Consider the following 20,879-nt stretch of genomic DNA (forward strand, 5'->3'; position numbering starts at 1 on the left):
TTGCCATGTGGTTGATACCCAGTGTCGCTAGCTGAGTAGAAATACATAATCATGTTTCGCTTGGTCTGCTCAAAGACACGCTGGATTTTCTCCATTGTGTAAGGTTGAGAGGTCCTATCACTGTTTTCCATGTTTGTAGAGTTAGTTCATGGAGTAAATATATAGGCTGCGTATGTGGCTTTTTAAAAACGGTGGGTGCTGGTGTTTCGCGTGCGTTCGACCAATCAGCATACACTTACATCACTGGTAGCTCCTTTTGTGCTGGGTTAGACCTTTTACACACTGAAGTAGTCGCGATTCGCCTCTCACAACGTAACATGCTCTAAACACACCTCTTAAGCACGGAGAATAATGTAAGTGGATATTTTTTGATGTAATCACGCCTTTGAATGATTACGAAATTGTGGCATCCGTAATCATAAACGTGATTAGAAATTCAATTAATTGTGCAGCCCTAGTAGAGCGGAACTTGATTTTGTCCATGGAGAATTGATTGGATCATTGTGTTTGGTATTGCTGTGATCTCATGTGATTGACAGGTTGGTTGTCCCGCCCTCGCATCAGTAAACGTCATCATAGAAGAGATGTCGCTGCAAGACTGGGGAGAAGATATTTTGATTAAAGATTATGAGGGCACATTAATTTAAAAATATATATATTAGTATGCACGGATAAATAATTTATAATAAATACCGCACTTGATCGCATGGTGATTTAAAAAAAAAAAAAAAGGCTTGTAACAGTCATTGGTTTGTGAATCAGACTACATGTTGTGTTATGTTTGTTGTTGCATGCAGCCAGTGAAGACCAAAAAAAGTAAAAAAAAAAAAAAATTGAAAATGAGGCCCCATTTACATGTTTACATTTAATTTTTATTGGACCTCAATTGGTGCAAAATGTAATTAATACATTAATTAATAATGATAATAATAATAAAATACACATACACACAAAAAAGCAATACAATGAATGATTTCATGATCGATCATCTCTGTCCCTTCCAAGTACTTGTACAAAGCCTAGTGACCAGTGCTTGAAACACTGCTATTTCTTCAGTAAAGAGCTGTCTGCGGTCGCACATGAGAGTGTTACACAGCACATTAGCAGCTATTCTGGACGGTGAAAAGTCAACATTCCTCCCTGAGGTGATTTCACGATAATGAACACAAAAGAGGTGCCAGCCCTCATAAAGCTCAAGGATGATGCTGAACTCTATATGAGCTCTTTCTCTTTTAAATTAACGCAATTCCATGTGGACATTTAAAGGGATCGTCAAATAGGCCAGATCCTAAACATGCTTTACATAGCAATCCATCTCTTAAAGAGGACGCCGCACCTAGATTTGGCATCTTTCTGCATATTCAAATAAGATCTCAGAATAATTACAGTGATAATGACTTAAATGGCATTGTATACACTCATTTCTCTGCCAGGTCATTGTGCTTTCAAAATAAATTTCACCAAATATAATAAACGCAAAAGATTCAGGCAAGTAGGGACGCATGATATACATTACAAAGGACTTTATCAGCCAATACTAGCATTTTCAAATTAGCAACATGGCAGATATTGTGAACAAACATGGGCATTTTTAATGTTATTGTTATCGGCCAGATAAAACAATTTGGCCAATATATTAAAGCCGATAAATAATGGATTATTTCCTTCAGCTGAGACACTTCAGATGTGCACTGTCCACCATGATGGTTTTGAATTGCTTGAAATATGATTAATATCACTTCAAAAAGGAAAATACAGTTAGTTGCAACATGCAGTGCAAGTCTGTCATATAGGCTACATAAAATTATAATGAGAACATTATAATTGTGTGCTTGGGGCATGGCTTTTAATGGTGAGACTTTTGTTTTTGTAATCAGGCTGTCAAAAATTATGTATAAAAAATTTGATTTAGATTTATCGGCCAATATATCGGTTATCGGCTTTCAAATATGAAGAATTATTGGTTATCGGCCAAAATTTTCATGTTGGTGCATCCCTAATAAAAATAAATAGTAATCAATCAAAATATGTAGATCAGTACATCCCTAGCATCAATCAAACAAAATGCTGATAAGATAGAAAGCATATAACAAGCCAAATCAGTAAAATAAGAGAGAAATATAAAAAAACTAATTTGAGACGGACGCCTCTAATAAAACTCTTCAAAAAGTGGGAGCTGAGAACATCAGCCATTCACAAACAAATGTCATAGAGAAGATCTGCAAAACCCTCTGTGGAAATGTGGCGGTTCATATGGGAATCTCATTAAGAGAAACCTTCAGGCTCATTCCAAACCAAATTGGTTCTACTTAGGAGTGAGGAAACAGGGTCATCCTTAACGCCTGCTGAACGGGGTGAAAAGGAAGGGTGGGGGTGCAGAAGATTGGGGGGGGGTTTGTTCAGACATCCTAAAAAATAAAACTGAGCCCAAGCCCAAGGGAATGATCATTATAATCCACTCCTGCTAGGCCTCTAAACACTAACCGTTCCACTTATTAATCAACTAAATCACAAAAGTGAAGTCTTTGTTTAGTAGCAATTACACCAATGAATATACAATTACAAACAACTACATTTTGATCTTGTTCTGCTTATAATATGCTTGATTTAATCTTCACACTCATGTTGAGAGTGGTAACTTAAAGTTGGATGTCTGAGCGGTGGGCAATATTAACTCAATATTAACATATACATTAGCATACAATACAATTTCTACAATTAAATTCATGAAATTTACATCTATTCCATAATTATCTATGTTGAAGGGCATGAATGAAGGGCACTTCACACAATTTATGCGACCAGCAGATTCACTGATGTCCTTTTATGCTAATTTGCAGGTTAATAATTTATGGGCGTTTCAGCAGATGCACCTATATATTTTGTGGTTAATGTCTATGTAATGCCACAAAATTATTGAAATAATCAATAAGCATCAATACCCTGGGCAAGTGAAGAATAATAGCATAATCAATTTTATATCAAAGTATTGATGCTTTGATGAAGATACTTGACATTAAAAAAAAAAAAAAAAAAAAAAAAAAATGTACAGGTTATCTGGTATAAGAGAATATAAAATGATTGAAAAAAATCAATAAGGATCAATACTTTGGGGAAGTGGAGAATAAAATGCATAATCAATTGTATTTATGATCCAGTTTCCCAAAACTTAACGTTAAAAAAACTACTAGCTAAATGTGCAGATAACGTAGGACACATACAGTGCCTTTTCCTTATAGTCAACATTAAACAATTGTGCTCAACCCATTTTACTCATGTAATCTCATGCATTTCCAAGTGAAACAGGATATTCAATTTCAGAAGCATCAATTTATAACATTCTGATGAAATATAAAAATATTTGGAAACATGTGAGCCACTGAATCATGCACAATAAGACCAGGAATGTGCATTAAGAAAGTAAATAGGGTCAATTCTGATTTTCCCATTGACTCTAACAAGAAAATGCACATAGGTTTTGGAGCCAAAAATCAACAAATGGCGAGGCTGTCAGCCCTTCAGGGCACTAAATGCAGGGTAATGCCTATGAGAGAGAGGTAGGCCGTGAAAGGCTGGGGTGAGTCAGGGTCAGCGGTGAGCTGGTGAGCGCGACAGCTGAAAAGCGCAGCTCTGGAGACTGCTGGGATGAGCTAATTACATTAGCACCCATCATTAGCACAGCCAGCCTGCCACCTCAGCAGCCAGCACTCGTACAGCCTGGCTGAAGATGACCGGCCTCGCATTCTGGTGGCTTTACTACCTGAAACCAACTCCTAATGGAGATCACGGACATGATGGAAGTCTCAGTCTAGGCAGCTGTCTGGTTTGTGATCCTAAATTATGCCATAGAAACACCTCATTAAAGTCACCTCATCTAAGTCAGTTTATAGGGAATTGTTTTGCGAATGGCTGCTAGGATTCCTAACCTACAAACAAACAACTTCAACAGAATCTTACATTTTTTATGATAAATTCCAAGATTCTATTATTAATTATAATCTGTAGTGTCCTAATTTAAATTCTAGATCTTTCTTAGGGTTCAAGACACAACCAAAGACTATAGAATAACACAAGACACGTCACTCGTATTGTTTTGAAAGTGCAACGCGCAATATGGCGGAATAAGTCCTGCCTTCTAAATAAGAGCCGATCGCCGATTGGTAAAGTCATCGCGTCACTGCAGCGGCCGTTTAATAGCTCCGGTTCCTATAGAAACAGTCAGACTCGCGCCTCCGAAATGAGACACAAGAGATGCGCATTTAGGACCGCGCATATGCATTAGCTTGATCCAGCCTGAAAAATAACGTTTTTTTGTCATGATTCGCACGTTTAGAAACAAAATTTATGAGACAGTTGTTGTCAGATTTCATTGGTGATTTCAAATATGAAATTTAATCGAAAGCTTGGTAAACAGTTTTGGAGAATTCGATGTTTCCCCATTCAAAGAGATAGGAGCTGCACTTGAATGCCCGAGAGGCGTTTCAAAGATGGCCGCCGAGTGAAACTTTGGGACTTTGATGCAACTCAATTTATATATAATTCAATTAATGCACAATCCCTAGTAGGGATGCACCGATATGAAAATTCTGGCTGATACCGATAATTCTTTATATTTGAAAGCTGATAACCGATATATTGGCTGATAAATCTAAATCCAAATTTTTATATAATTTTTAAGAGCCTGATTACAAAAACAAGTCTCACTATTAAAAGTCATGTCCCAAGCACACAATTATAATGTTCTCATTATAATTTTATGTAGCCTATATGACAGACTTGAGCTGAACATGTTGCACTTAACTGTAATTTCCTTTTTGAAGTGATATTAATCATATTTCATGCAATTCAAAACCATCATTACGAACAGTGTGCATCTTTGTCTCAGCTGAAGGAAAAATTCATTATTTATCGGCTTTAATATATCAGCCAAATTTTCTTATCAGGCCGATAACAATAACATTAAAAATGAACATATATCGGCCGATACCGATATGGTGGCCGATATATCGTGCATCCCTAGCAATTCCATTTGTGCATCAACGCAGTTCACTAAATTAGAATTTAAAGTGATTACCCATTTCATGCTGTTATTATTTAGTTTTTAAAGTATCAAGTGTGAAGTTGCACTTATGGCAGACTTAATAATTTTTTATGAATAACCGGATCTTTTGGTTTGCATCTGTTAACGTTGATGGATCCAAACCAAAAGATCATTTTTCACAAATTTAACAAAACATTTACAGCAAATCAATGGCAAAGTCTGGCTACTTGTCTACTTAAGGCAAAACACTAGTACAGGTAAACAGGGTAAAATTTTTAACTAATAGATATCACTATACTGTCCCCTGTGTATTAAGAGAATTGTTTTGTATTACAAGTTTTCTGAAACACAATGTTTAAATATGCAAATGAGGCATTATCTAATTAAATATGCACTAATTTGGATACATTTTCAGAACAGAAATCTGAACATTGGATGAAGCCAGATTCAAAATTATTATTTTTTCTTGTTGACGTTAAGAGTTTAAGGGCTGTCAAATTAAAATTTGAATTTCGAATATTCGTTGAATTTAAAAAAAATATCCACATTTGAATGCAAAAACGGTGCATTAATTTAGTGGTGCATGAGGTGCGATGATGGCGTAAGAATTGTTGTTACGTTTTTTTCTTAGCCTATCCAGTTGAACCCACCTGATGGAGCACTGCTGCATTGTTCATTCAAAACATTGCATCTTGGTTAAGTCAAAACCGTAACCAACCGTTCACATAGAATGCATTTTCTGCTCTGCTTTTCCATTGTGTTCAATGTAAACATGCCCTAGACGGACATCTTTGATCGTTGCACTCGCGTCTCGCACATGAAAAGTTAAAAGAAGGTAAACTTTTAAAAAACATCTCGAGACATTGTTTTTTTTTTTTCATTCCACTGCTCATAATTGTTGAGTAAAGTCATTATTTTTGTTTGTTTTCTGCACACAAAAAGTATTCTTGCAGTCTATCGGAGGTCAGAAAGTTCACAGATTTCATCAAAAATATCTTAATTTGTGTTCCGAAGATGAACAAAGCTCTTACGGGTTTGTAATGACATAAGGGTGAGTAATCAATGACAGAATTTTCATTTTTGGGTGAACTATCCCTTTAATATTTTGCTCACGTGCCCTCTTGTGGCCTCAGGAGACAGGCCAAAAGCCTTTTTTCCCCTCTGAATGAAATTACGCCTTTTAAATTCGAATATTAGTAATATTTAACTACAAAATTTGAAATTAGTTTTTCAGCCATTTTGACAGCCCTACAGAGTTTAAGGTTTCTTATGAAGGGGATTTTGGATATCTACTTTTAATCACTCCATAAAAATAAATAAATTAAGCCAGGAAAAAATGTTAAATAAACATCAGCTGAATGATATTTGAACAAACACCTCTTTAAAATAAATAAATAAAATAAAAACTGAAATAAAACTGTAAAGTTTGGTGTATAAGTGCTGCTAATGTGAAGATTTCTGGCTCAGTGTAGAAGGGAAAAAACTCAAAGCCTTTAAAGATATGTTGTAATTGAAATCTACCAATGCAAATAGATAAAGTATAATAAAACAAACACTCAAAAGTGTATTTTGGATGTTTTCTCTTCACAAGTCTGAAAGAAGTTATTGAAGCAAAATAACACTATAAAATGGGTAACGAATACTAAAAAAAAAGGTATTTTTTGATTTGCTTGATTATCCAAAAACAGGCATTACCACATGGTTTCACATATAAATCACTTTTGTTGCATTTCCAGTAAAAACTATAACTATGACATAAAAATTACTGATAGCATCACACAAGATTCTGTTCATACCGCCCACCCTAAATCTTAACCCCTAAAGACAGCAAGCTTTGGTACGGCTGCAATGCTCAAACCAGCGTCCTTCCTAAGGCCTGATGCCTCAAACCTCCACAGCACTCTTCCCATCTGCATTCGCTCCCTGCCGGCAGGCCTCACACAGCTCCTCTCCGCCACACTCAAGGTTTCTCCTATCAATCCTTGGCAAGCTGCCAACCTGTCAGCCAGCCGCGCTCCGCCGAGGACGAATAGAGCGCCGGGAAGTTAGTGCGAGGAGTGCGGCACCGGCACGATAGCTCACGTCTCCCCATGATCATCAGCCTAATTAAGATCTGACTGCTTTTATGTGATCTTTAGTAGTACATCAAAATATCAATTTGAGACAATTAGCTGCTGAACGTGATAACTCAATTCATCATTCCTGAAGGATTTTTTTCATTCTTCCTTTCACAGGCACAGAAGACAGGGAAAGGGAAAAAAAAAAAAAAAAGAAACAGCCAAAATATTGGCTCTCACATTGAATGTTTTCTGCCATGCATATCAATGGACACGTTTTTTTTTTTTTTTTTTTCTCAGAGGCTAATTTCAAGACATTAATTACAATTTTATGTTCTCATTAGATGATATAATTCCCTCTCCAAGTCGAGCTTCAAATGACTGTGATCTCCACTCGCCATGTTTTCCCCGGCTTAGGGTAATTCACATGAATTTAAATGTCACGAAACATCAAATAATGAATTAAAGAAAGGGAATTTAGTGGACTACAATAAAAGAAAGTGATGCCTATGAAAATGAACAGGGCGGTTTTCCCGTCAAGGCTGTAATAATAGGGATGAACCGCTTTCAATTAAAACCCTCCAAAATTTCAGTGTAAACTAATTCAAGGATATTACACTTTAATAAAAGACATAAGGGTGCACAAAAAAAAAAAAAAGTGATGCATCTCAGATGCATTGTGGGTCAGCTAAAGCCTTGAGCTTACAGTCGACAGCGAACTTGTTGCATATGCAGCGTCTGAGGCTAAACTGAAAAAAAAAAAAAAAACATGTTTGTCCTACTCTACCCAAGAGCTTCTTTTTGCTTCAATTCAACAACAGCTTATTTCTTTATCAAATTCATTTCTCTAATGTTTTCTATCTTTATGCATTTCCAGACACTTCAGCAGGCATAGAAATCCCTCTCTGAACACACAACAGAACGTCTTGAAGAGGGACTGAAATTGCTCGTCTCATTTCTCAAGGTTGTTCAATGATAAAGGACGTATTTCTCGGCTGGAAGGAAGGTATGGATAATTCTTGCGTGCCCCTGCTATTCTAAGCCCTGTGAAACCAGGTGACATCAGTTTTTAATCCATTTTTGATTAACAGTTATTCAGAAAATTCACAATTTAGACCAATCACAGCAACACAAATGCATTTAAGAACTTTGTACTAAAGATCTGAAAAAAAATAAATAAATCCTGTATAACCAGCCATCAATTCATACTAAAACAGGAAGTTGCAGGCATTCGCCAGCATGCAACTCACAACACCTCTTGCGATTCATCAAAGTAGGCTACACTGAAAAAAAAAAAAAAAAAACCTTGATAAAATCCTCATAATCATTTCCAATAACACATTAAAAGTCAATTTTATAGTTAATGCACTATACAACGAACCTGTTATCTATTATTAAGTAAAATCTAGTTACTATTGAACTTAACATTCATAAAGAAATTAAGTAAATATTACTTAATTATATTTAATTTGACATATAGAATTAAGTAAAACCAACTTAAAGTTAAGTAAATTTAACAAAATTAACTTTTACTCAAATAATATAACAAAGTGTATGCTTTACTTAGAAACATGTAAGTAAATAATACAATAGATATCATGTAGACACCATATCTACATAATAGAAGTAATGCAGCACTCACCTGAAGACAGAGACTTCAATACTTGGTACAAAACACACAATGATGGTAACATTTGACAGATCATTTGAGTGTTAATGTGTCATTTTGAGTAGAAAATGAACTCCAGATGTCTCAAAATCACAAGTTACTAAACCTAACAACAAAAGCAATGATAAAACAGTGTAAAAAACAAATGTAATACAGCTGAAAAACAGCAAAAAAAACAACCTTATTAATAATCCATGCCCCAGTGTATGATGGGAACACCCATATCAGAAAAGTTGAGTAGGTTTTACTTAATTTTATATGGTTGATATTTACGCTTTCATTTCTACATGCTTGAATTGAGTACTAATATAGATTTTACTTTGTTTTCTCAATTCTTGCCTGAACTAACTTTTTCATGTAGAAATTACATTTGTTTTTTCTGTAGCATTTACTTCACCACAGAATAATTTTTATCAGAGTAGTTTGGCATCAAAGATCAGAGCAGAAATAATTATTGTCACGCGTTAAATATTCAGAAAAGTGCAGATTGTCTTTCATGGTGAGGTGCAAGGTTCGCTCTCAGCACGTCTCCTCCATTTCCCTTCAACTAAAGAAGAGAACGTGTCTTGTTCTGCAAAGCCCATTAAAAATCAAAAAGTTTAGTATGTCTAATTAAAATGTAAACAGAGTAATGAAGACATCAGTGATTTAAGGCGATGTCTCTCTCCTTGCCACTGGGGGTATGATAATTACTCAAGCAAATGTGGGAACGCAGGAGAATCTGCGCGCTGCCTAGATTAACAGTTCTGCTGCTAAAACTGGTTTTTCCCACCAGGGGATTGAGTGTTCGCAACCAATCCCCAGCAGGCAGTGCGCTGCCACTTCGCTTTATGTAGCCAGACAGCTTTAGTGACCAGGGACAGTGAAAACAAAAGCTCCGACTCATTGTTTGAAATGGCAGAAAAAAGAAAGGACCAAAGCGCCGCTTATGTTCCGTTCTAATAATTCACATTGTTTGTTTGAAACGCAGGCGCTGCATTAACTTTCTCGTCTCTTGAATGAGAGCATTTGTTTTTTCCTCGGCGCTGTAGTGGATTAGTGAGTCTATAAGAATAAACAGACAAACTAAATATAGAGAAGCACGTTTGCACGGTTTACATTTACCTGAAATATGGCTGAGCGGTATAATGAATGGTCACAATATATCTGCATTGATTTTAATATGGTTTTAATTATTTGTCTCTGATTTAAACCACATTAGAGCTGGCAAGTTTGATTCATTTCAGTTCAAACTGTCCAACTGATTCAAACTTTGATTCAACAATTAATTCGCAAATCAAGCTGCTTAAAAATGTTCACAGAAGTGTTTCACACATTAAAATGTTTTAGTAAAAAGTAAAATGCTGTGAAAATTTGCTGGGATTATTTTAACTAGATCTTCATTTAACATTTTAAATCACTGAATCAGTTTAAACTGTCAGCTTCAATGAATGAATTCAAAACTCTGATTCCACAATTCATTTGTGACAAAGCTAAAAGTGTTCGCTCATTACAATGTTTTAGTAAAAATATATGCAAGTAAATTGCTGTGAAAAACCTTCATTATTTTATTTCAGTGAATCAGCTTAAACTGTCCGTTTCAGTGAATCAATTCAAAACTCTGATTCAACAGTTCATTTACGATGTTACTAAAAATGTTCACAGAAGTGTTTTTCTTGCATTAAAATATTTTAATAAAAACATATTCAATTAAATTTCTGTTTTACGATTATGTAAATTTATTTTGGTGCATGTAAATGAAAATAATTAACTATCATCCTTCCTAGTGTTCATTCAGTAGAAAATATTAACTAATCTTCACTGTATTTAACTTCTGACATTAAACATGACATTGAATCTACAACTACAATAACTGTCTGAAATGAAGTAAAAATAATAAAATAAACAAATAAATATTACACTTATAAGCCATTTGAGAGCAAATACATAAATATTAAATTATCAAATATCATCAAAAGGGTCATAAAATGTTTTCAGATATTTTTAGCTATATAACAGTCTAACCTGAACTGAACAAACAGAGAAATGACTCATACAATCATGCATTTCTCCCCCAAACCAGCTGCCGCCATTAACAAAAGCAACGATATTCTATGATGTTCTGTGTTAACATCCATCCTCAAAGAGTTAAACCTTACAAAACAGAGCCAACGGTCAACAGAACGTGATTTTGCTTTGTTTTGATTGTTATTATTATGCCGTGCATGTGTGTGTGTGCGTTGCCTGCCGACGTATCATAATGAACGGGAGTCCAGTGGCGTCCTCACTGCTGACTGTCAATCACGGTTACGCGGCGGCGCTCCCTTGATCAGATCACATCGCCAGCTAAGTACAGATCAAACCACCCTGACAAATGTTAAAAACAGCACATTTACATGGAGCCAGCTAGCATGACCCTAATGAAAGAGAAAAGACACTGAGACAAACACTTTTCAGTGTCTTTTCTTACACAAGATTATCGACTAAAAATAAGCCACAGCGAGCTAAATGAATCAAATCAAGTATTCTGCAAATCAATACGTGTGGCGCGTTTAAGTCCTCATTTGTTGATTCGCCCCATGGAGAGCCCGATAAACTCGTGAGTGATGAGGGCACTTCACCTCTATTCAGGTTTACGATGAACCGCTACATCTTTTACATCATCAGACAGCCTTTTTGTCCAATATCTCAATGGCGGGAACATTTACTGGAAAATATTTGCTTCACACTATCATGCACAATAGAGAGCATTCCTAACGGACAATACGATCATTATGGATCCATGAAGTACAACAACCGCTTAATAATGAAATTCCAGTAACATTGACTTAAGCAAACAAAAAGGAAAATGTAATGCGTTTAAGGAAGGAAAAGACGACAGCCTAGAGCACGAATACTTTCTTCTTCCACGACTCTAGAGGACGATTTCAGAGCGGAGAAAGCAAAACAAAAATCAGGCCTAGAGCACGGATAACAGACATATGTGCATTTTAAAAAACATACATCCCGTATGCTGTCAGTCACAGCAAGGGAGGCAGAGAGAGGCCGACAGACAGAAAGTGTCTAAATGAGCTGGTGGAGAGGAGCGGGAGGGGGATGTCAAGGATTCGTGGTCCTTCATCTTTGCAGTAGAGCAAACACATCTCTCAGTATAGCAACAGACAGCTGCAACCACTTCCAAATGCACTCTAACTTAGATCAGTGAAAGAATTGTCAGCGCACACCGAATCATACGAAGATAACACAGCCAGCTGCCACGAGAGAGAGCGATCCCTGCGTGGAAATGAAATTTGTTGCGTTTGCACGCGTCCGTCTCCCTTGGGGTCCTTCCTCAGCGTTGGGATGAGACGACGCTTAACATATTTGCTTAAAGATGACAAGCCGCTACTGATTTCATTTGAGCCGGGCTTTTGTCTGAAACGGAGACAGGGGGTACAGAATAAGATTTGTTACACAGACTGACAAATGTATCCGTCTGTACGGATGAGTGTTTCATCAATTTGAAACGGCCCCCGAGATCCCCCAAGGTGCTCATCCGCCAGCGAGCCGAGTTAGTCTGAAGGTTCCCTTTAATTGTCACCATTAGATTGAGATAAAACCTGTCATTCTCATTTATACAAACAATCCCAGGAGGCCCGGGCCACTTACACGTCGAACGCACCAACGGCAACGTCTTCTGCCAACACTGGGCTACTAAATCTCAAATACCGGTATACCTACAGCATGACGCTTGCTACACTGTGGACCTAGGGCTGGGCGATATGGCCAAAAAAAATCATATCTCTGTATTTTTAGGCTGAATGCCGATATACAGTATCAGGTATTGGTAATTTTTCTATTAGGATTTAGAAAAAAAAAAAAAAAACCATTTCATAACCTGCCCAATTAACGGCAATGAAAACAAGTGAATAGTGAATGTAACCATAGTCTATGCTATATATGTGAAAAAGGGTCTAGTCACATTACATTCTAACATTGTAACATTACAATCTAAAACTAAAACTAAACATTCACTAAACTAAAAAATGAAAATAAATAAAAAAAACAAAAGCACAGACTAATTATAGCCAGGCTATTTTCATTTCCCATTACAATAGTCACTTTACAGTTACTACTACTATCACAAAAATACTCTTACTTGTGGGTTTAAAAGTCTACAAATGGCACATTTATTGTTCAACAACAAATATTGTATGCAAAATGTATGTTTTAGTCACAAATATGGCGCTCTTATTCTATTGCGTGCCGTCTGTTTGACGCGCATGCGCGCGGCGGCGCTAGTTCACTGAAGTGTGAAGTTTAGCGGGAATTAACTCGCTTGCATAAGACTCATCCGCTCCTGACAGCAAAATCGAAATATCTGTATGACTTTCCAACATTTACAGATGGAGAATATACTTGTGAAATGTAAGTTACGCACTGAGGGAAACCCATCAAACGCATTAGCATTAAACTAGGCTATCTGTCAGAGCATCTGACGGGGTAAGCCACTTCAAACTACGTGTTAACTATATCTTACGAGTTATTTTAAAGCCCTTAATATTAAGCATGTCTCATGTTTAGGACAAACTGTACTATGCATTTTAACCTCCGCTATTTTTCATATGCGCTCGTATTAAACTACTGCATACTGATATAAACGGTATTGCCTCATTCCATATCGTATATAAAAAAAAATATATCGATATATCGTACAAACTCGATATACCGCCCAGCCCTAACATACATATACATACATCTATATCTATATCTATATATATCTATATCTATATCTCTATATATCTATATATCTATATCTATATCTATATATATATATATATATATATATATACATATATACACATACACACACACACACACACACACATATATATACATGAACCGTTTTATGTTATTTACATGTAGTTCACATTACAATGTGAAAATACACAGCATGCACCTAGAATGTGGCTTGTCCAATTAGAATTTAGAGTCTGAAATATTTATTTTTCGTCTTTAACTCAAGCTGTTTTTGAGCCAATGCCAGATTTATTGTTAATTTGATCTTTTAGTTGACGTTCGAAAATGTCCAAATAAAAAATTTGTACATTTTCAATCAATAGTTTAGCCAAAAAATATGCATCACCAATTTTTTTTTATTTATTTTTTTAGAATTTCTAGCAAAAATAACTATATTGAGATATATACAGTTTTTGGGATTTCAAATACTCAAACCAGGATAAATGCTTTTGGTCATACGCCCACAGCTAACCTGTAACTGACTTGCTAAAGATTCAAATACATATTCAAAATACAACTTTCTTGTACTATTCATCCTAGGATCCTTTTATGAACATTCTGTGGTGAGCTTTGTTACTAAACAATTAATAGGATTGCAATCTACTGTTTAAAAAAAAAAAAAAAAAAAAATCACCACAAAACTATAACCCACATCGTGCCATGATGAGTAATAGCTCACAATCCCAGCCTTATGCATTTGCTTCAAAAAGCTCTCCATGCCAAACACAGATCAATACGATGACTCTTTCATACACTGTAAAAAATGAATACATGCAACTTACTCATATGTTGTTTTTTAAATGTAACCAGTTGAGCTTGATTTAGACTTATTAAATAATTTAAGGTAATTGACCTGAATAAATCCAGATTAGCCTAAATGTTTTAGGTTATTTGTTGAATAATTTTTACAGTGTGATGATAGTATATTTAAAAACTACAGTGCATTTCACACAAACCCTCCAAACGTTAATGGCCACCCATGAATATGTAAAAGAGCGATTTGTAAACCACCTGAATATAGAAGGAAATTGAAATCTGCATATTGAAAAATATTATATTTACACCTGATATGACTGGTCATGTCAGATGTGACAATTCAACCATTTCCTTGATGAACAATGCTGCTGCCTCACTGTTGCCAATATTAATACATCAGACCAATAAACAAGACTTCTTCCAAATGAATGTGTATTAATATATACTATAAAAATAAGCCTTTATGTTTTTAGATGCATATATTTCTATACAATGCTTCAAAACATTTGCTTGCACTAGTACAAAAACTCTCAAATACTGAGATTACTAAAAAAAAAAAATGCATGTAAAATTATTACAGAAAAATTAGAACTGCACTGTATACATTTTTCAAATAGAAAAGCTGTCAATTTCTAAATATGTTTATAATATTTGGGAAATAATTTTTCAAAAATAATGTGTTTGAGCCATGATACAGGCAGCTAAAAACAAATGACAGTACATTCAAACATCATAAGAATACAAACTAATGAACATTACAGCCAACACTACCACTATATATGTTGACAAAAACTCTTAAATAAAGAGATTATTTAAAAATGCATATAAAATAATTACAGAACAATTATGAAAAAATGTTCATCATGCTTTTCACTGCATGACACTGTTGAAACTGCACAGTATACTTATTCTTCTAATAGAAAAGCGGTCTAATTCTAAAATCGTTTACACTGCCTGACCCTGTAACAGATTTGTGCGAGAATTTGACAAAAAGAATGCGTTAAAGACAATTAACTGCATGATACAGGCAGCTAAATACAAAAAGCAGTACATTGAAACGTCATAAGATTACAAACTAATGAACATTGCAGCCAACACTATCACTAATCAAAATATTGCCCAACACAAGCGTCAATCTAATTGTTTGCACGCATCTGCTAATTGCCGCATCAGCCGCGCGGGATGAACGTCTTCCATAGGTCTGTGTATATAGCGAGCTGCCTGTAGCCCTGTGCTAGAATGTCAACACCAGATACATCAAGCAAAGAGGGTGCTGAAAAGGGGAGGGGTCAGCATCTGTCATCACGCACACCACAAAACTCAACATGAGGTTTCATGTCAACCCTGCGGACTCACACGCACAGCTACACATACACACACACACACACAAGGCTCACGCAAACTGACGTGCCGTGCAATCAGGAGTGTGTGAAGCTGTCGTGTCGTTTAACATGCTCATAAAGCCCAGCCTGGGGTTAAATCGGGATAGAGTTAACGATAACAGCACTTTCACACGTCAGCCGCTCACTGCGCCCACAAGGAATCACTCCGAGCACCAACCTAGCACATCACTTAGTCAAAATAGTATCATATTAAAAGCTTAAAGTATACTTATTAATAACATTTACACCTCAAACTCATATCTGCAAAGCTAAATTAGGTCACTGATGCCTGTTGTGTTAATATACCTCTGCTAACTGTAGTGCATTACACATCTAATGGCTTATTAGACCTCCCTACAGGAAAGAAAAAACACATGCTCAATGTCCACTTTGATTAAAACACATCACAAAAAACACTCTACGGTAATGAAATCACTCATCATGTAGTGCATTTTTCTATTGATAGAGTTGAAGAGGCTTGGAAAACACACTTCAGTCTTAGCCAGGCAATTTTTTAAATAACAAAATGCAAATGCAAGAGGTATTCAGAAAATAACTAACATTATAAATGTAAAATGGAGAGTTGTTGTTTTTGTTGCTTAGTTAGTTGGTCGAGAGTGAAAACCAAATGTTTGAATATGAAAATGTTAAACAAATCGGCATGCAATTGCCTTAAAAATACAAACACTACGAGTTTGCAATGACAGTCAGTGGCGTAACCTTCAACAAATCAATTCCTGACCTCAAGTTTCGAGTCTGACAACATCCACAGAACTAAGAGTCAGTGCTAAAGAAGGAAAGAAATATCCACAAGTACAAAGAAGAAAAGACATGCATAGAATAATGCAGGGCACACATCAAAAATTCATGCAAATATGCATTCAAGAACTACATAAAATGTAGTAATATACAACCTCATTGATGGATGAAGTCCCATATTAAGGCTGAAAAATGTATGCGGCCACATATACAGTAATTCCTTCTGGTAACTTCTCTATGCCCGCTTAGTGCTTGATATACTAAAAAGTGAATATGTACAGGAAGCCTAATCTGACTCTTAAAAATTACTTTAAATATTGTGTTTTGAGATATCAAATAATGTAAATTACTTGAATAAAGCAAGCCTTTGCAGATGTTACTATATAAATGACATTTTTAAGATATTTGAGAAAGACTGCAATAAGAGATTATGAATAATGTGAATGCATATCACTCCAGATTGAAGTTAAGTAAATTACAATTAAGCAAATACAAACTACAACTCCATAAACAGTCAAATCTAAACTGATTTTTATCTAAACATAATTAGGTTTAGATACAAATTTGAGATAAAACAACTAGAGCCTAGATAAAAACAAGGTGTTATCTGCAAATACTAATTTTGCTCGTAAAAAAGGGCTTTATTCAAATTTTATAGTAAATATTAATGTTACATGTTTTTTTAAAGACATAAAAGACAATCAATATTCAAAGACCTCGCGCTTAATACAAAAATAAGTTAAGTCGCTAGTCATTATCTTGACAGTAAGTTGACATTGTGTCAACTTAGTTCTGACAGACTGAGGTAAACACACCGCACGCGACTCTTATAATTACCGTATCAATATATGCAAATTTACACAACTTTTAAACAAACACGCTTCAGTTAGCTCAAGATATGTACATTAGGAATGCTTTACGCGAGTGAAATTATAGAATAATGCATTATTAACATACAATCTAACAGGTTACGTGAATATAGCTGCTGTTTAAAGTCGCATCTCATGACTAAGACAAACCACACCGTGCACGTACAAATGTATTAGTGTATGCCAAAATATAAACAATAAATCAACGTACCATGTACACTGGAGCTAGTGATCATCTTCTCAAAGGCGAAAACAGGAGAAAGGAAAATGTGAATTCCAAAGGTTGCTTACAGCCACTTTTTCCTCTCAGCTATCGAATTACACTGTGAAAACCAGGGGCCTTTTCGTCAGGTATTCATTTAACCTACATGCATATAATTAAGAAGGCAAAACCAACAAAAGCTCTTGGACAACATGTGAGAGGAGGAGAGAGAGGAGGAGAGAGAGGGAGCGATAGGAAGGGGGAAAAAACACATGACCACGACAGCGAGCTCATGTCAGTTTTCCTCCCAGGCTGGAGGTAAAACCTCCCCGGGTTTAAAAGAAAAGATATTCTCTAAATGGAGACATGCATTGCATGTCTTTTTACTTTAAAAACACATTTACTTTCCTCCCAAAAAAGTCAAGTATTAAAAAATGCACATTTGCTATGACACGCGAAAAAGAAAGGCTGCAAAAACTTTTTCAGATGATAATTGTGTATAATGCGGCTCTTGTGCACCAGAAAGTTACTTTTAAGAATTTCAACCCCACCCACTCTCACTTTCCAATGCAAAATCTAATACTGGCATAATTAATCATATTCAACTATCACCGATCAACTTCACCCGTCTGAGCGTTAACATCCCGTTGCACGCGCGATCGCATCTCGTATCAAAACACAGTCCGTGCATTTAGATACGGACAGCGCGAGCGCTTCATTTCAGCCTGGTGATGCATGGACTGGACATGCGTTGCGATAAAGGCAGGCGCTCCTCTCCTGTAGTCCAGTTCAATTCCTAATTTCGGTGGAAATAGCCGGGTTAACTCTTACCTGTTAGTATGACAGGATAACCTCTCGGGTTAGAGCGGCATCGATCCGACGGGCTCGCTGATGAATGCTTCTGCGGGTTAAGCGACTTGAAACCATTCCAAGTTAGTGTGGGGAAGACTGACCACTGCCTCTGCCATGTTGGAATTTCAAACCCCAAACAGCTGCTCTAGAGAAGCACAGCGTGCCGCAGATTGCGCATGCGCGCTGCGGGAGAGCCAAATTCAAAGCAACGGTCAGATTTGCCTAAACACTCTCGAGTGGAGTAGCGCTTTCTGTCCTGTCACAGTACACTGACAGGAATTATTTATCTGTATATGGACTGTTTGGCTCTACAAACGATGTATATAACACATTAAGTAAAATAAGTGAGTATAATTTTTAATATTATCGATATTGTGTAAAATCCACGATAAAAACGTTCACTGAATCACTGCGCAGCAACCGTTATTTTTATTAATTTTCAGTAAACAGATAGAATAAAGTCAAAGTACACTCAGAACTACATTAATATAAATAAAAACACACAGCCAGGCGGTAGGCTGATAATTATAGAAATAAATGTAAAAAATACATCGCAAGTAGCGATCGTTATTTTTCCGCACACTGTTGTCAGTGAATATATTTTGAAGCGATTTTCACGAATTTGATTAACAACATTAACGTTACGTTTTAATGAAAAAGTATTTCATATTTGTGGACCACAAAACCAGTCATATTTGTAGCAATAGCCAACTATAGCCTACATTGTATGGGTCAAAATTATCGATTTTTCTTTTATGCCAAAAATCATTAGGATATTAAGTAAAGATCATGTCCCATGAAGATATTTTGTAAATTTCCTACCGTAAATATTTATTTTTGTGAGTGGATATGCATTGCTAAGGACTTCATATGGCGATTTTCTCAATATTAATTTTTTTTTTTTTTTTTTTTTTTTTGCACCCTCAGATTCCAGATTTCAAATTTGTATCTCGGCCAAATATTGTCCTATCCTAACAAACCATACATCAATGAAAAGCTTATTTATTCAGCTTTCAAATGATGTATAAATCTCAGTTTCAAAAAAATGGACCCTTATGACTGCTTTTGTGGTCCAGGGTCATATTTTTATTACGTTGTAAACGTTTTATAAAAGCAATAAGCCACCCCTAGTTTGCTATATTGATATAGCACAGCCTCTTATACCCTGATTGTCTTAATATATAATAAAATGAAGAAATTAGTCATTTAATAAGGGTGTTACTATTCCTCATCCTGAAGGTTATGGATTTTTCAATACCACAACTACGCCCACAACAACCTAGCATTTTACACAAGCAAGCACCAGTCACATTTTCTCCAAAAAGATATTGAATGATACTCATGATGATTTCAATATGAATTTTCCATTAGTTAAGTAAAAGCAATACTGCATGTTTTAATGCTTGAATCCTATTATGAATTGTGGGATTTAATTACAAATATTAAACCATTAAAACAATGAAATTATAATTTTATCTTATCCTATTATGCGGACAAAACTGTAGATATTATACCTTTATGGTGTATATCTCTGGGTTTTTGGGGGAAAAAATGAAGGGCAAATCTTGATGTGTCTTCTTAGAGGAATCACATCCGAGTTTGACATCCTGTCGTATATCACACCATGACAAAACCACTCCACACCTCTTCTCTGTCGTCTCCCAGCGCTCTTTTGACAATCCAGAGGGACCTGGCTGAGGACCTGGAGTTTAGACACATGATGTGTACTGTGGAGCCCACAGTCCCAGCATGGCCTCTCGCATTCGTGCGCTGGGGCCTTGGGTTGATGCATCGATCTGGCCCTGAGCGTTCCCCGATGAGTTTGCAGGCCATTTCCAGTACAGCCCCAAAGCCTTTGGAGAATTTCTGCCCGTCGGCAGTCGGCACCACTCCATTCAGCCTAACAAACGACGGCTTGCCGCACTCCAAGGTAATAATTACTGTACTACTTCAGACTCTGATCGGTGGATACCAATTGAGTCCCCTTTTCTTTTGTTGCATCTCAAATTTTGATTTGATTGAGTCCCACCACACCTTGCAGCCCTCATTATGTCTGAACAATATGTATGTGATGAGGGTAGAGGAAGCGTGCGGTTTAGGAGGGGGAAAAAGAGCATCCGATTAAATGCTGCAGACACAAATGGTAAACTGGACCAGACAAGAAAGAACAAAGAAAGAAAGAGACAGAGAGATAAAATGGCTCTGTTTCAAAACCCAGTGAGCTGCCTATTGCCTACATAGGCAGCTGCTTTCTGACTGAGATAGTGACCGATTTAGAACAAGTTGCTGTAAACTCATATTCATAATGTTGGCTGACCATCTTTTACAATGATGGGAGCGTGTATGACTAATAAGGTGCACACTTTGGGACAGTAAGAGCACGAAAAATACGCTTTCAAGTTCAATGTGTTGTATGGCAGCCATTATTGTTTCTCACTGACACTGTTCAAACTTTCTGTAAGCTTGGTTGTTTGCTACACGGCACGCCAGCTAAAGTTTTTCTTTTTCTTTTATGAAATATTACAGTGTTTATT

At 36.1% G+C, this 20,879-nt stretch overlaps 1 protein-coding gene across 2 annotated transcripts in view; it reads right to left on the reverse strand.

Annotated features, from left to right (window-relative positions):
* fign (fidgetin) overlaps window positions 1-18,451 on the reverse strand; it is a 66,774-nt gene extending 48,323 nt beyond the window's left edge. Inside the window, exon 1 of one of the 2 annotated variants that reach the window (XM_051905155.1) lies at window positions 18,325-18,451. Coding sequence is in view for 1 of the 2 variants with exons in the window: in XM_051905154.1 (XP_051761114.1) it covers window positions 17,503-17,527 (25 nt within the window). In the remaining variant the exon portion in view is untranslated. Of the gene's footprint in view, window positions 1-17,502; window positions 17,839-18,324 lie in introns of those variants that run through there. The other variant, XM_051905154.1, reaches the window with a different exon arrangement.
* Window positions 18,452-20,879: the final 2,428 nt, after the last annotated feature.

Source organism: Ctenopharyngodon idella, chromosome 9, assembly GCF_019924925.1.
Source record: "Ctenopharyngodon idella isolate HZGC_01 chromosome 9, HZGC01, whole genome shotgun sequence".
NCBI lineage: Eukaryota > Metazoa > Chordata > Actinopteri > Cypriniformes > Xenocyprididae > Ctenopharyngodon > Ctenopharyngodon idella.